General features: G+C 55.2%; 2 protein-coding genes across 2 annotated transcripts; both read right to left on the minus strand.

The window, feature by feature from the left end:
* On the minus strand, nucleotides 1-1,134 carry D7B24_001342 (uncharacterized protein; the record flags this gene model as incomplete). The annotated part of the gene is made up of 1 exon (XM_028635579.1): nucleotides 1-1,134. One exon carries the CDS (start codon nucleotides 1,132-1,134, stop codon nucleotides 1-3), a length of 1,134 nt encoding a protein of 377 aa, XP_028491924.1.
* Nucleotides 1,135-6,611: 5,477 nt separating this feature from the next.
* D7B24_001343 (uncharacterized protein) lies at nucleotides 6,612-7,748 on the minus strand (the record flags this gene model as incomplete). Its single annotated transcript, XM_028635580.1, has 1 exon — nucleotides 6,612-7,748. One exon carries the CDS (start codon nucleotides 7,746-7,748, stop codon nucleotides 6,612-6,614), a length of 1,137 nt encoding a protein of 378 aa, XP_028491925.1.
* Nucleotides 7,749-13,459: the final 5,711 nt, after the last annotated feature.

Here is a 13,459-nt window from a genome sequence, read left to right on the forward strand (position 1 = left end):
TCATAGAGTCTTCTCGAGGAGCACCAGCTCCTTGAAGCCACTCTGCCACCTCTTTGTCTGCTCCACAGTCGGCTTTGGCAGCGGACTACGAGCGGAGCCTCCGTAACCCATCCAGGCCTGTAATCCGGCCTTGACACCCACGACACCACCTTGGATCGCTGTCCAGTCGCCTTGGGACACGACGTCCTGGAAATTCTGCGCTTCCGCGACCTTTCCCGCTCGGAAGAGCTCGATGGTCCGGATGCAGGCCCTGGGTGCAATGTTGGCTAGCCCCGCCAGGATGCCGTGGCCCCCCGCGACGAGTGACTGGATAGAGAAATCTGCCGATCCGGCCAAGACCAGGAACTCAGGGCGCTCGTGATCGTAATCCTTGGATAGTCTTCGGGTTGCGTTTGCCACGCGGTTGAGTTTTCCCGTGTTGCCACAGGTGAGCTTGACGCCTACGATATTGGGGTGGCTGGAGAGCGTGATGATGGTATCGGAAGAAAGGTCCATGCCTCCCACAGCACCGGGAAAGTTGTAGATGATGATGGGGATCGGCGATGCATCCGCCACCTTGTGGAAGAATTCCAAAACCGTCTCCGATGACGGCGCAAAGAGTGGCGCGTAATAGGATGGCGGCAGGACCAGGGCATAGTCACCGCCCACTGCCCAAGCTTCCTTGCAGTACTGGATGGTTTCACGCGTGCTCTGGCTACCGCATCCCACTATGATGGGCATGGAACGGAAACCCGCATCGTCAAGCGCCTGTCGCGTGGTAGCAGTGACTAGCTGGCGTTCTGCGTGCGTTAGATGAACCGCCTCGCCATTGGACCCCTGTGTGGCCAAGCCTGTCACACCCGCTCGTGCAAGTCGCACAGCATGGTGAGCTATCGTGTCCGTGTCAAGGTCTTCTGTCTCCGGTTCGAAGAAGCACATGGTGGGCACGTACACCCCGGGTAACAGTGGGCGAACCGCATGGGCCGCCGGCTCGAGCGAGGAGCTGTCGTAAGAGCTACTCAGAGAAGCCTGCGATCCCGTAGGGCTGATGTCACCCATTCTGAGTTCTGAGGATTGTGCTTGTCTGTAAGAGAAATGGTTAAAGCCCGCTGTATAACTGCCAGTCGGTGACGAGGCATCGTGATGAGGAGCCATGATGTGTCGGTGGACAGAGCAGAATAACCGGTGACGGGGTGGCGTGGCAGATGCAACGAGAATTCGCGTTGGAAGTAGTGTGAATGTATGACGAGATGCAGTGTGTCCAAGATAAATCATGGATCAGCAGTTGTTGAGGTCAGCCACGAGCAGTCAGGAGGTACATGAAATAAAGATACAGAATTTGTCTTCGGATGGAATGGAGACGAGGACCTGGTTCGATAAACTGTGAAGGGGTTCCAAGGCACTTATAGGGACTTTGCCGGGTGGGCGATGTCCTCCGGGTGAGCCTCAACCTAGACCCAGGCACAATTTCTTCTTGCCTACTCATTGTTCGGCCTAGGCAAAGTCTCCGATATCCCCACACTAGTGGCGTGAGAGAAAAATAGACACTCGTGCTTCGCCGAGAGTGAGAAAGTGTCAAGTGCTCACGAGCCCGAGAATAGGGGCAGGGGTGCCGTTCGGTCTTTGGAAAGGTACCTGCAGGTATATGCTTGGGATCCGGCTGCATATGACCATTTGACGACCAATTTGTGGTGGCCCAAAACGAATCCTTAGCGCCGTTGTAATGCAGCTACACACAGTGTGAGACTATGTTCAAGCATCGGGAACGAGGCGGGTTCCAATGAAGAAACTTTTTCCATGGACCTCCATGCTAGAGCTATGCCAATGTCATCGACTTCGCGGGACATGGCGTGGGGGCGGAGACTTGCAGACACTCTGGAATCGATGGTACATCTGGATGTCAACCTTCGGTGTGGCACGAGCCTAGGGAATTGTTTCGTCGCAGACTCTCGAGGGCGTCTGAATCGCGGGGAGGAGTACCGAAAAACGCCTGGACGGTACGAAATGGAGAACGGAATGAAGGAGGGATAAGCCCTCTTTGAGGAGAGTTCTTTGGATCATGGTTCCAAACACCCGGGAAACCTTGTTGCTCTCGCAGGCTCAGGACGACCGCTGACTGGCCTGGAAACGTCGGGAACTGGGGGAGTGCGGAGGCCTGGGAAAAGCTGTCTATGGATGGAGTGACCTGAGCACATATTTTCTTGATTCGATCGAGGACGCGGCGATATCCCATAGCGCGCCGAGATAAGTTGTGGCAACAGTCTTTGACCAGTCTGATGAGTTTAGTTCGTGAAAGCCAAGTCTTGTTTGATGGAGATGCATGGAGCTGAAAACCATCGGCTACGCCATAATACGACAATGAGAGTAGAGTATAGCAGGTCTCGGCCGTCGCGATCTGAGCCTGCTGCTTCTTTCGCTCTCCCATGTTCTGAGCCAGGATCAAGATTTCACTCACGAATCTATGCCCGGGTACATTTAGGTACTTTGTATCCCTGTCAGAAGAGCTGTACGCTCTACGAAAGCCTGGCATGGGCTGATGGCTGACCTACAGGGATCGACAAGTTGCCGCACCTGGTCATGGAGGACGGGGCAAGCCATGACGCAGCGGCCGAGATACCTCATCGTCAACTTTGCTCCTCTTGGGTGAGAAAAACAGACGTCTGATGTCGCTTCAAAGGCGGGGGGTCCTGTTACGGATCCTGTGTAGGTCAGCGCTGCTGGAAATTGCGAGTCTGGTCCCGACGTATGCAGGTCACACCGTGTTGATGTGCTGGCGCGGATTTGGTTTGCATTGTGAAGCTGCATTAATGAGAAATGCGGAGGCCTCAGGGCAACAGCGCACGAGCAGGCCGAGTCGCAGACCGGCAGGACGGCAGACTGGTGGATTCACCACCCCATGATCATGGTCGCTGGCGTCTGGACTTCCAGAGAGGCGGCAGCTGCACTGCACTCCACCAGGCTGCATCCCGAGCAACAGGCAGGCAGACGTGCGAGAGGGGGACTGTGGTGTGTCCGGTGACCAAGAGGGCGACCGGGGCTCTGTTCAGGCGTGTGTCGGGATGCAGATAAAGGGGACACGTGTGGCGGGCGGCGGAGGAGGCGAACGAATGGCCGTCCACCTCGTCACCCTTCTGGTCGTCGTGCGCTCGAGTAGCGGCTCCAGAGGCTGTCGTCGGTGAAGGCTGTGGTAGTGGTGGTGGGGGGCCCAGTAGCGAGGTGATGGAAGCAAAATTGCAATCTATGGCTGCACGCTGATGGATCCAGAAAAGGGACAAGGGAGGAGAGCGCGGGGGCGGGGCGGAGGGAGCGCTGGGGGCGATGATGGTATCAATGAAGGAAATGGTGTTGTTGCAAGCAAAGACGTTCCTTGTCCCAATGTCATGGGCGGTTTGTAGTCTTCGGAACACCTGGATAGAGGCCGCACAGACCATTTGCCTGATGTGGTCTTACCAGGTAGGATCGTCCAGGCCGGAGGTAGCTGCTCAAGGTTGAGAAAGCGCTTGGCACATTGCTCTTACCCGAAGACTGGTGTGCAGATACAGTACAGATAGCCAGGTCTACAGGAGATCGTGAAAAGCTGGAGAACCTCGTCTCAATCCTGGCCACGGTGCTGCTTCTCGCCATTCTTCTTGCTTCCCTCTTCGTTATTCACGTGCTCATGCAAGCCTCGCCGCATCTGTGCCAGTCTAGGCACCTCATCATCCACTTATGGTGGAGACTTCCGCCTGGTGTGGTGAGAAGTAGGCGCACTCTGTACAGTAGATAGATGATGCCTGCCACGCAAAGTGTCCTACTTGCTGCGCACTGCGTATCTGGAAGCTACTTGATTGAGGGAAGCAGGCCCAGGCTCTGAACATATCGTCATGGCTACCGCACGGTGCAGCCAAATTGATTGCTTTTGATGGCGGACACCAGTCAGGTTCCTGCACGCGCAGCATAGTCTCATAAACCTCCTTATTCAGACCTTCAATTCTTCCAGCAATCAAGCACAAGCTCGCAGCATCAATATTCTACAGACTCGCAGCTGACTGCAGTCACGGCAGGAACTGGGGGATAGCCTGGCCTGTTGCCTTGATAAGGCAAAAATTGAGTCTGTCGTTGCTTCTGTGAGTGCTCAACCCGACTCCTACGTTCCTCTCCAGTCACCAGTCACGTCACTCGTGTTGTCGTCACTGTTGGTTCGTGTGGAGAAGGAGCAAACACGTTCAATACCCCGCACATGTAACCCCGCCATCCACTGTACCTGCTCCACCCTCGGATCACGGATGGCCTAAGCACAGCGAAGGCCAATTTTGCCTGGAATGGCCAACGACTTCATCCTTCAAGCATCGACAAGGGGCCCCGGCACCCGCAGAGTTTTGAGAAGCAATGATTCCCGATACAGCCGATGACCTCCTTAGAAGCGCACTGTACAATCCTGTGACCTGCCGAGCTGTGTGTATGCCCAACCTGTGTACCCCGTCATACGGTGTTCGGCCTTAGCTGATGGCAGTCAAACACAACGCACACGATGTACGGGAAGTACTATGATTCGTCTTCCGGCATGACAGGTCTTCTGACCTTTTTTTCTAATTTTCTAATGCAGAAAGGAGTGGCAGGACTCCATTGGCCTGGCGACAGAGCAGCGAGCATACTGACCCGCCGGCAGCCTGATGGTATGGCGTTTCTGCGTCTCTTCGGCCTTCGGGCTCTTGACGCTCAAACTTCATGCAACTGGCCAGACTGGTACACTTTTGAGCTTATTCGAGGCTTTGAATTCAGGGGATTACTTCGGGGTATAGCCCCATGTCAAAGAGCCGCCTCATGCTCCCCAGACTCTTCCCCGCAGTCCAGAGGCGACACACCTGATGCGTCCAGCTTCATGGCTGCCAATGGGTTTGTCAACCCGCTCTTGGACCGATTAGTGCTTCCATAATCGCCACCTGAACAGACGGCAGCACAAGTAGCCACTCGAACTATGGAGGCTGCTGGTTCTCGACATGCTGGGGCTTCCTACACCACTGGATCGCAGGCGTAGCTTGACACCAGAGTATGACGGCATGCTGTCGCCTGAGATCAACAACTGGCAGACTCTTGGGAGGTCGATTTCCTGCCGAATAGTCCCTTCGGATTTCCGACTATCTGTCTTTACCTTGTGATTGTCGATTCAAGGAGCGCAAGGTCAATACCAATGTGAAGCCAAAGACAAGCTCTCGTTCTGGAACTGCCGTCTATCGCAACAAGTCTGGGCTTATACATGGCGTGTCCCAGCAACCTCTCGCTTCTTCAATCGGAGGAATGGAAACCATAGCACGCACGCTTTTGACCGGTCTAGAAATCTCTGAGGGAAGTGCGGAGCATCGTGCCGTCCATTGGACGTGCTGTTTCTTTCGGCCATTGCTACACACACCACACCGGCCACCCACGCAGCTAACGAACCCGCAGTCAGCCCAATGCTGCCTGGATGTCCAACTCATGCACCCTCGGTAGTTGAGATATTGGGACCTACATTGATTCTGCTGATCTCTTAGCCCCGAGCTTACTACAACGTCACAGCCCGTACTTGGTTCACCAGCTTCGTCCATCTGCGTAAGGCCTCAGATGGAGACACGGTCTCGATGAGAGATATTCTCCTGGGGTTCGCTCGTGGCAGTGAAGGCCCGTAACAGCGTTCTTGAGCGGTCTGCCCTGGCAACACCAGTTTTGACTGCTTTGAATTTGGCTGTCGGTCTCGCTAGCCCGCACGAGCGATACCCGTCTCAACAATATGACATGATTGGCCAAGCCTCGCCAACCGGCGCATGAACAACCATGCCTCCTGCGACTTCATACGGTGTTTCCTACACTGAAACATGTTCTTGGTGCTGCTGCGCCACATTGACTTCGCTCATACCGCTGCTCTGGATCCCTTTCTAAGGGTAAGGAACTGCGGTGGGGTCCTGCCAAAGCTTAAATCCACTCTCACATAGCTCAGCATGGATGATGCCCTTCTCTAGTGCGATGATACCGCGTTTCAGGATCCATTGAGCTGCCTACTTGGCCCTGTGGCTTGGTTGTCTCTGATGAGGCTCTGTATTAACATGCTTTCAAGCGCAACATATCGATTTGGCTTCTTGTCAAGCTCCTCCAATCTGCGAATAACCAAAGGCCGACAACCTTATCGAGCTCTTCCCAAGTCGGTCACTTGCCTTGAACAGTATTCTTGCGTCCTTGCGCCGAGTTGATGTTGACGGAGGAAGAAGCTCTGCGATTCCATGGCTGTACCCTAGGTAGGCTGAGCTCAGGGCTCGGGAGGCATAGCTTAAGAGACGAACTCCTCAATGTGGTGATACATCACGAGGGTATGAGCTTTGAAGGCAAGGCGGAGGCAGTGTCAATGATTGTCTCCCGTACAACAAGTTTGTCCCAACAAAAAAAAGGGAAAACAGAGAAGACTTCCATTATCATAATCAGCATACAGATGTCCAGCAACTTGAGACAACCACATCGCGAAGAATAACCAAAAAAGAATAATACACATGAAGAAGAAAACAGCAAATCGGAAAGCACCCATCGTCCTCGAGGAACTGATGCTCCGATAGAGCAAAAAAAAAACCCCCATGTCTCGTCCTGCTTATGCCCTTCTCAACCAGCGCGAACCATCATAACAGACATTACCAGATTACATCGAAACCAGCCTCGACGCTCCAGAGCTCATCCTCCCAACTGGCACCAGGCTCGATAACATCCAAACCATTCTCAGAAACGAAGATATTGTCACATTCCTCACCAAGCTGGCGCGCTGCAAGCCTTGCCTTAACCCACTCCCAGTACCTCGGATAGAAGCCTGCCTGCGACCAGTCCAACAGGGCCAAAACGTGCCCATCAGGGCCCACGATGACGTTGTCGGTGCAAAAGTTGCCGTGCGTGAACACGAAGTCGCCTCCCCTTGATCTTTTCAGCTGCATCACCACGTCAATGACCTCGGCCTCCTCCTCCTCATCGAGTGCAAACGATGCGACGGCGGCGATTCTCTCGACGAGAGCGTCGACAAAGCTCTCGTGAGATGAAAAGGGGCCGTACCGCTGACAGAACTCAGGGTTTCTGGGGTCAAATTCGTGTAGGGGCTGGTTCGTCGTCTGCCGTAGCCAAAAGCGGTCCCGCAGTGGCAGGACAGGGAAGCTATACGGTCGCCAAATATGGTCTGGCGACGGCCGTATGCTACGCACTTCGCGGAAAATGGAGGCCAGCTGCTCTCGGACGAATTGCTTCTGCTGAGGCGTCATGCTGGGCCATGCCTCTGTGAGGGTCATACCGGGTTCGTGGGATGTCATGAGAGTGTGCGTCCTGCTCATTTCTGGTGCAAGCTGTGAGGAAGCGGGCGGCCAGAAGAGGGATATACCATCATGACCGGACTCTTGGGAGGAGACAAGGGTGTTGCTGCTGACGGTATTGGTCGCCGCGGAAGGCGGATGTGGTGATGGTGGTTCGTACCCCACGGGCTCTGGAACTGGTACACCCATACGACGCAGCATGATGAGGATGGCCTCATGAATTCCGAGGCTCAGGAGGTGGCGTTCTGCAATGGGATACCCCAAGAGACCCGCGTCGTTGTTTGATGCCATTGGCGAGTCAGGAGGCGTGGCTGGCAGTCCTCTCGCTGCGAGACATGCAAAACCTCGCGACGCAGTCGTGGGGATCAAGGCAGGATGAGCAGAGACGGGATGACGGGCAGAAGAGAAAGGTGATGTTGGCGTGGGCGGCGAGTGGAGATGGAAGGCCGACTCGGCAGATCTCGAACTGGCGTTCATGATCATCCTCACCCGCGGGGCGGCACTGGGCGTCGGGACTTTACGCGAGGTGGGTATCGAACGAAGCGACGGCAGCGGATGTGCATCACGACTCGAGACGAGATGGGATCTCCCCTTTATCATGACGCGGAACCCCAAGTCGGTGGCCTTCTCTCCTCCCCCTTCATCTGATGTCGGGGTTTTCTCGAGGCGCCGTCAAGCTGCTTGGGCCCCCCCCTTCGGTCGGAAGCTAACGCTTGGAGGCGGCAGTGACATGTCGGGCGAACCAAAGTTTGTCGGGTTTGAGGGCATCCCATACGCAGACAACTGCCTATTGCGACAAGCCCACGTTTCAGTGAAACCAAGATCCGTGGCAAATGGGGCCAGGGTGGGTTCTTGGACGATCCATGAGCCTGGCCGGGGCGAGGCGAGAGAAGGGGACGGCCGACAAGAGACGCAAGGCATCTGAGTTTGTACCTTTCCTGACTTGTATGTGCAAGGTTCATATAGCCGCTCGACTGGCGTTCGCGATGACTTGCTGCCGCCTTGGAAGGGTTACATTGGCACACCACACACCACCATACTTCATACTTGGGACATCGGGTATTCGCCAAATTGGTCTTCACAGCGCTCCGCCTACCGCCGCTCCCCGCAACCCACCGTCTGATCCGCGACGCAGCTAAAGCGAACCACTCCGCCCCAAACCCCCCTCCTGAACGGTTCAACGACGAACCTCTCTCTCTCTCTCTCTCTCTCTCTCTTCCCTTTCACACACTCAAGGGTTGTCCGCCATGAAATGGTCTCCCACACTCTCGGTTCGCGCCTCTCCAAGCGAACCCCTGCCAAGGTGTCATTCCTAGCCGTCTCTACCTTGCCTCCGAGCCGCGGGCCACTCCCTCCATCCCTCCTTGGCCCTTGGTTCAGATTCGGGACGTCGGACGAAGCTGCGCCTTCTGATGCCTTTGTTCATCGGGGTTACATTAACAATACCGCTCGCTACCAAACCTCCCATTTCTCACATTCGGGGTAATAATCTGCCCATTCGTGGAAAACTCCACACGTGAGCCCCCAATTAATCAAGCAGCTTCTCCTCAAAGGTCTCAGGCCCAATTACCCTAATAAGTAAGTCTCTTACTGTCCTTCTGCAGTTGGCCGCCGCCGCCGTCTTTCAGCCAACGTCTTGAGGAAGCGCCCCCCCAATCCGGACCTGTCTATTCCCACTCCGACCCCAAGACCTCGTGGCGTCCGCAGAGGATTGTACGATGTTGCTTCCCCTTGCTTTGATTTCCTCCTGTTGCTCCTCCTCCCCCCCAGGAAGATGGCCATCCTTGTTTGTAAACAGTCATCGGTGCACCGCCCATTTCCCTCCACCCCAGGGCATGTGAAACGCGCATCATGTCCAAGCTCTTCATGCCGTCTTTCGAAATGCACACATCGCGTGAGGAAGCACGGGGTCAGGGCATGAAGCGAGGAAACGGCCGTGAGAGCCAGAAACCAACGCAGGTAACCAAACTTGAAGGCAATCCGGTCCGGTCAGTCAGTCAGTCAGTCCAGTGTGCGCAGCCCAGTCAGGCGGCATGATACAACTGAGCACCGTGCTCAGCCCCCCTCCCCGTCTCTTCCCCAAACCCGACGGACGCTGACCCCTGGAACCCGCACGCTGGTGATGTTTGGCTGGTGGTCGACATGTATACCGGGACAAATTGCCATTTGTCACGATGCCAGAACTGCGATGCATGAGCCCATGGTTTCTGCTGTTCGTTTGAGTGAACGATTCACAGCCTCAACTGTTTCTATAGGCCGCCTCGTATATGCGTTTCTTCTGGGGTGCGTTCTGCGGTTTGGCAACGGAGCCGTCGACTACGCCGGAGTGCCGCGTACCATGGTCAATGCTTCCTCGTTTTATCTTCGTCTCCATCACCACTTGTTCTCAAATCATAGCCAGACTCGTGTATAGCCACCCGGCCTCGCCATGTCGACGGCCTCCTTGTGTCCGCGCTGCTCTCACAGTGTCAGTGCATGAATGCCGAAAATACGATTCTGAGTGACTGTTCAGCGAAGCGAGCCTGTGGCATCTCGAAACATTCAACAGGCAAATGGACGCCTAATTGCCGTACATAATGACTATGCGACAGTACCGAGAAGGCCAGCAACTCCAGTGCCGTCCACAAGAGACCCTTAGAAGCGAAGGGTTCAGCTTCATCGTCCAGTTCTCCAGAGAGTTGAGAGTTGAAAGAACTGGTGATGGCGGCCTGTTTTGGTGGCACCTAGTAGTCGACGGAGGCCCGGCCAGCATGCTCTACTGATCCTGTGGCCTGGTTACGATAGTTCTTCGTGCCCGCTCGCGTCCAAACGGGGAATCATTGCATCTGTGTCGGAGATGGGGCGGCGTCCTATTTCTGGCGGATGGTTCAGCATGCTATGGGGTATGTCACTGGTAGAAATGCTGGAAATGTCAGAGATACTGGCCCTCATTTCATACATTTTGCCAAAGTTAGCTATTGCAACTTACTATGCCGAGACGTATGGCATGGCCAGGGTGGTTCTACGCGGGCATATGCTGCACCCTCGGTAAGTGGTCCATTGGGACAGCATATTGAACGAACTTGGAGAGAGAGAATGACTGAGAGAGCTAAGGGAACTGGTTGCAGGATATCACCTTGCCGTGCCTACCCAGATCACATGTGTCGAGTGAGGCCCAACGTTAGGTGACAACAGTAGAGCCGAGGACCTCTTACCGCATCCTATTGCCAGCATTGAGTTTGCTGTAATCTTGTCATGCCATGTCCATGTTGACCCCCAGGGCCAACGCGATGCTACACGAGGCACTGAAAGAAAGGAAAGGCCTCTACGCACAGCGTGTACAAGGCCCAGACGGGCTGGTTGATGATCCTTTTGAGACCACAAAAGATGAGGTTCTGATGAGGTCATCGATCTACCACTCAGCACGCAAGAAGCGACGTTGTTTCATTATCATGTCAACAACGAGAACCCACGAGGTAGAAAGCCCGATGCCCATGCTGTTGCACGACGGTCAAGTGATTCGACACGAGACAGGGAATGCAGGCGGACCATACGCCACGCCAACGTGTCACAGCCTAACAAGGCCTGCAGCCACGATCGCTTGACAAGTCTCGACAAGCCGTCGGTGACACGACCACGGCATGGTCCCAAGAGGCGGGCGGCATGCGGTGTCACGATACACTGCGCTGCCAGCATACAGAACACCCACGACATGTTGGCACTTGGTGACTGACAACAAGTGACACCGATGGCGGTGAGTGCTGTATGTCCCAAATGCCAGAATATCGGGCCGCGATGTCGCCGCTTTCGGTTTTTTTATTTTTCCATGACCAATGGACAGATCAGTCAAGCTGTAGCTACGGCAGTAGGCCATGTCTCGCGCCTGCAGAGCATGGCACGGGTAGAAACAAAAAATAAATAAACGACAGCACGCTGCAGACCGCAGAGTCAAGATCAGCGAAAAGGGAACAACAGACGTGAACATGCGGGTCATGCCACACGACGCTGATCACGTTAGCGAGGCGAGCTGCCAAAAGAAAGACGTCACGATCACCAGAAGACCATGGCAGTGAAGAAAGTACATGTAGGTGCACTGCACTATCTGCACAATGGTCATTTGCCCGGTTGGAAGAGCGACCGAAAATCGGGGACACCGTCGGGTGGCACGGGCCAAGGCTCCGCTGATAGCTCGTGTTTGTGCGGGACTCGGCTCACAGGATCCAGAAAAGGAAGGGACTGTGGGGAGCAGTGCTGATGATTGCCTCTTGGCCGAACCGTGCCGGTTCGAAGGGTTCGAGAAGATTTGGAAACAGATCTTCGTTGGTACGAGGGCGGCAAAAATCGGTCGCTGACGCGTGACCGAAAATGTCTTTGTCGACAAGATGAATTCGGGCGATGTCGAGCTATTGTGATATATTTAGCAGAGGCCGCCAGGCTAGCGCCGCGCGCCGAGATCAAGGTCCCGTGAACTTTGGGGGGAGTGCAATATGGGGGTAACACGAACCAAATAAGACCCCCCCCCCTATTTCACCCCCTTCCAGACTCTTCTGTTAGGGCTGCAGGAGGGGTGGTCAACAAGGGACATATCCAGACCCTGACGCCCCATCAGTCTTTCGGGGGGCATGTATCCAGACGAATAACATGGCGTGGCAGTGCCCCCGTTCCCCATCTGAGCTTTTCAGAATCGTTCTTTGCTTTGGGTTGTCCAATGTCTGATCGCAGAGACGAGGGTGCGGGCTGGCTGATAGTTGCTCGAGCTGACAACTGGAACCTACAGGCTTCGAGACATGGAGCAGTCGAGATGTGCTGCCGGCTGACGGCCAGGCCAGGCCAGGCCAGGCTTTGTCGCAGAGCCCTGCAGTGCCCTCTGCCAGGACTGCCTGCGAGTCAGCAGCCGGGAGGTTTCGACTAGCATCCGGAGGATATGAGTGGAACAAGGAAAAATCTGTAGCTGATGGGAACAGAGCACAAGAACGCGGCAAACTCAAAAGTTCCCATCGTCATCCAGGGAGAAGGTTGTCGTCAGGATCGACTGTTGCATGGGGACAAGTATTGTGGTCCTGTCCCGATGACAGCCAACGTGATTGTGAGGAAACAAAGGTCGCTGGGTCGACGGTGAAGAGACGGCGGCTTGAAAATGAAGATCCAGGAGGGCTCAGGGCGTGAGACAATAGGAGCCACAAAAGTGAAGGAAAAGGGGGGGCGCCAAAGGTAGGTGGACGAAGAGGAAGGTGACCAAAAGAAGATGGGTGATCCTGGCAAGCCTGGGAGGGCGGCTATGTCTCAAACACACACCCACGACTTATCTTCTTCAGCCAACAAGACGAGCGGAAGTGAGCAGGAGGGGTAGCAACTGCTCGAATCCATGGATCGAAGAATTGGCCGACAGGGCGTTTCAAAGGCTCGACGGCTTGGGTCAAGACGTATCTGGTGGATGACAGCCCTCGAACCAACGTTGGACTCGGTGTTTTGGAAGGCCACAGTGCTACGTAACGTACGCTGTGCTGCCCCTCGATCTAAACCCCCATATGGAAGATGATTAATAGAAGAAATTTGCACCCCCCATGAACAGTCATTGGTGAGGCGATGGTGAGTGAAAAAAACCCAACTATTTACTATTCCAGCCTGGCGCCAGGGCCCAGAGATGTGCGGCAGGGATCTGCGCCAGGCGCCGACCACAGGCGGATAAGCGGCGGACAGCGGGTGGCCGAACGGTATCGACTCGTGCCGTGCTCGTGCCCGTGCTCATCTTGTCACTTGCCACGAGTGTGCTTCGGATGGCAGGCTGGGTGCTGAGCAAGGCGCTTCAGACATGCTGCTGTGACCTTTGCTATGACCGTCGTGTTGTGTCGGTGTTGTCGTACATGTACGCGAGGGGGAGGGGAGAGTCATCAACATGGGCATTTACGAAACGCAAGAGAGACGGCGTTACCGAGAGACTGGGGCGGTCGCATGCCAGCAACTGAATGTTGAGTGAGCGGGAATGACCAAGGCGAGTCAACAGGCCTGATGGAGGGAATGGAATATGACGATGACAGGTCGGGAAAGGCGTGGCATGCCCAAACACGAGGAGAGCCAAGGAACGAACGGAGGGGCGAGGTCATCACGAGAGAAGAGCGGAATGCCGCCCCAAAACCGGCCCCTGTTGGTTGGTGCCTGCGCCCCCCTTCAGAAGCCTGAAGCTAGGTGGTTTTGAGCGTTGGGACATG

The sequence above is a fragment of the Verticillium nonalfalfae genome, assembly GCF_003724135.2.
Source record: "Verticillium nonalfalfae strain VnAa140/NRRL 66861 chromosome Unknown scaffold_127, whole genome shotgun sequence".
Taxonomy (NCBI): Eukaryota; Fungi; Ascomycota; class Sordariomycetes; order Glomerellales; family Plectosphaerellaceae; genus Verticillium; species Verticillium nonalfalfae.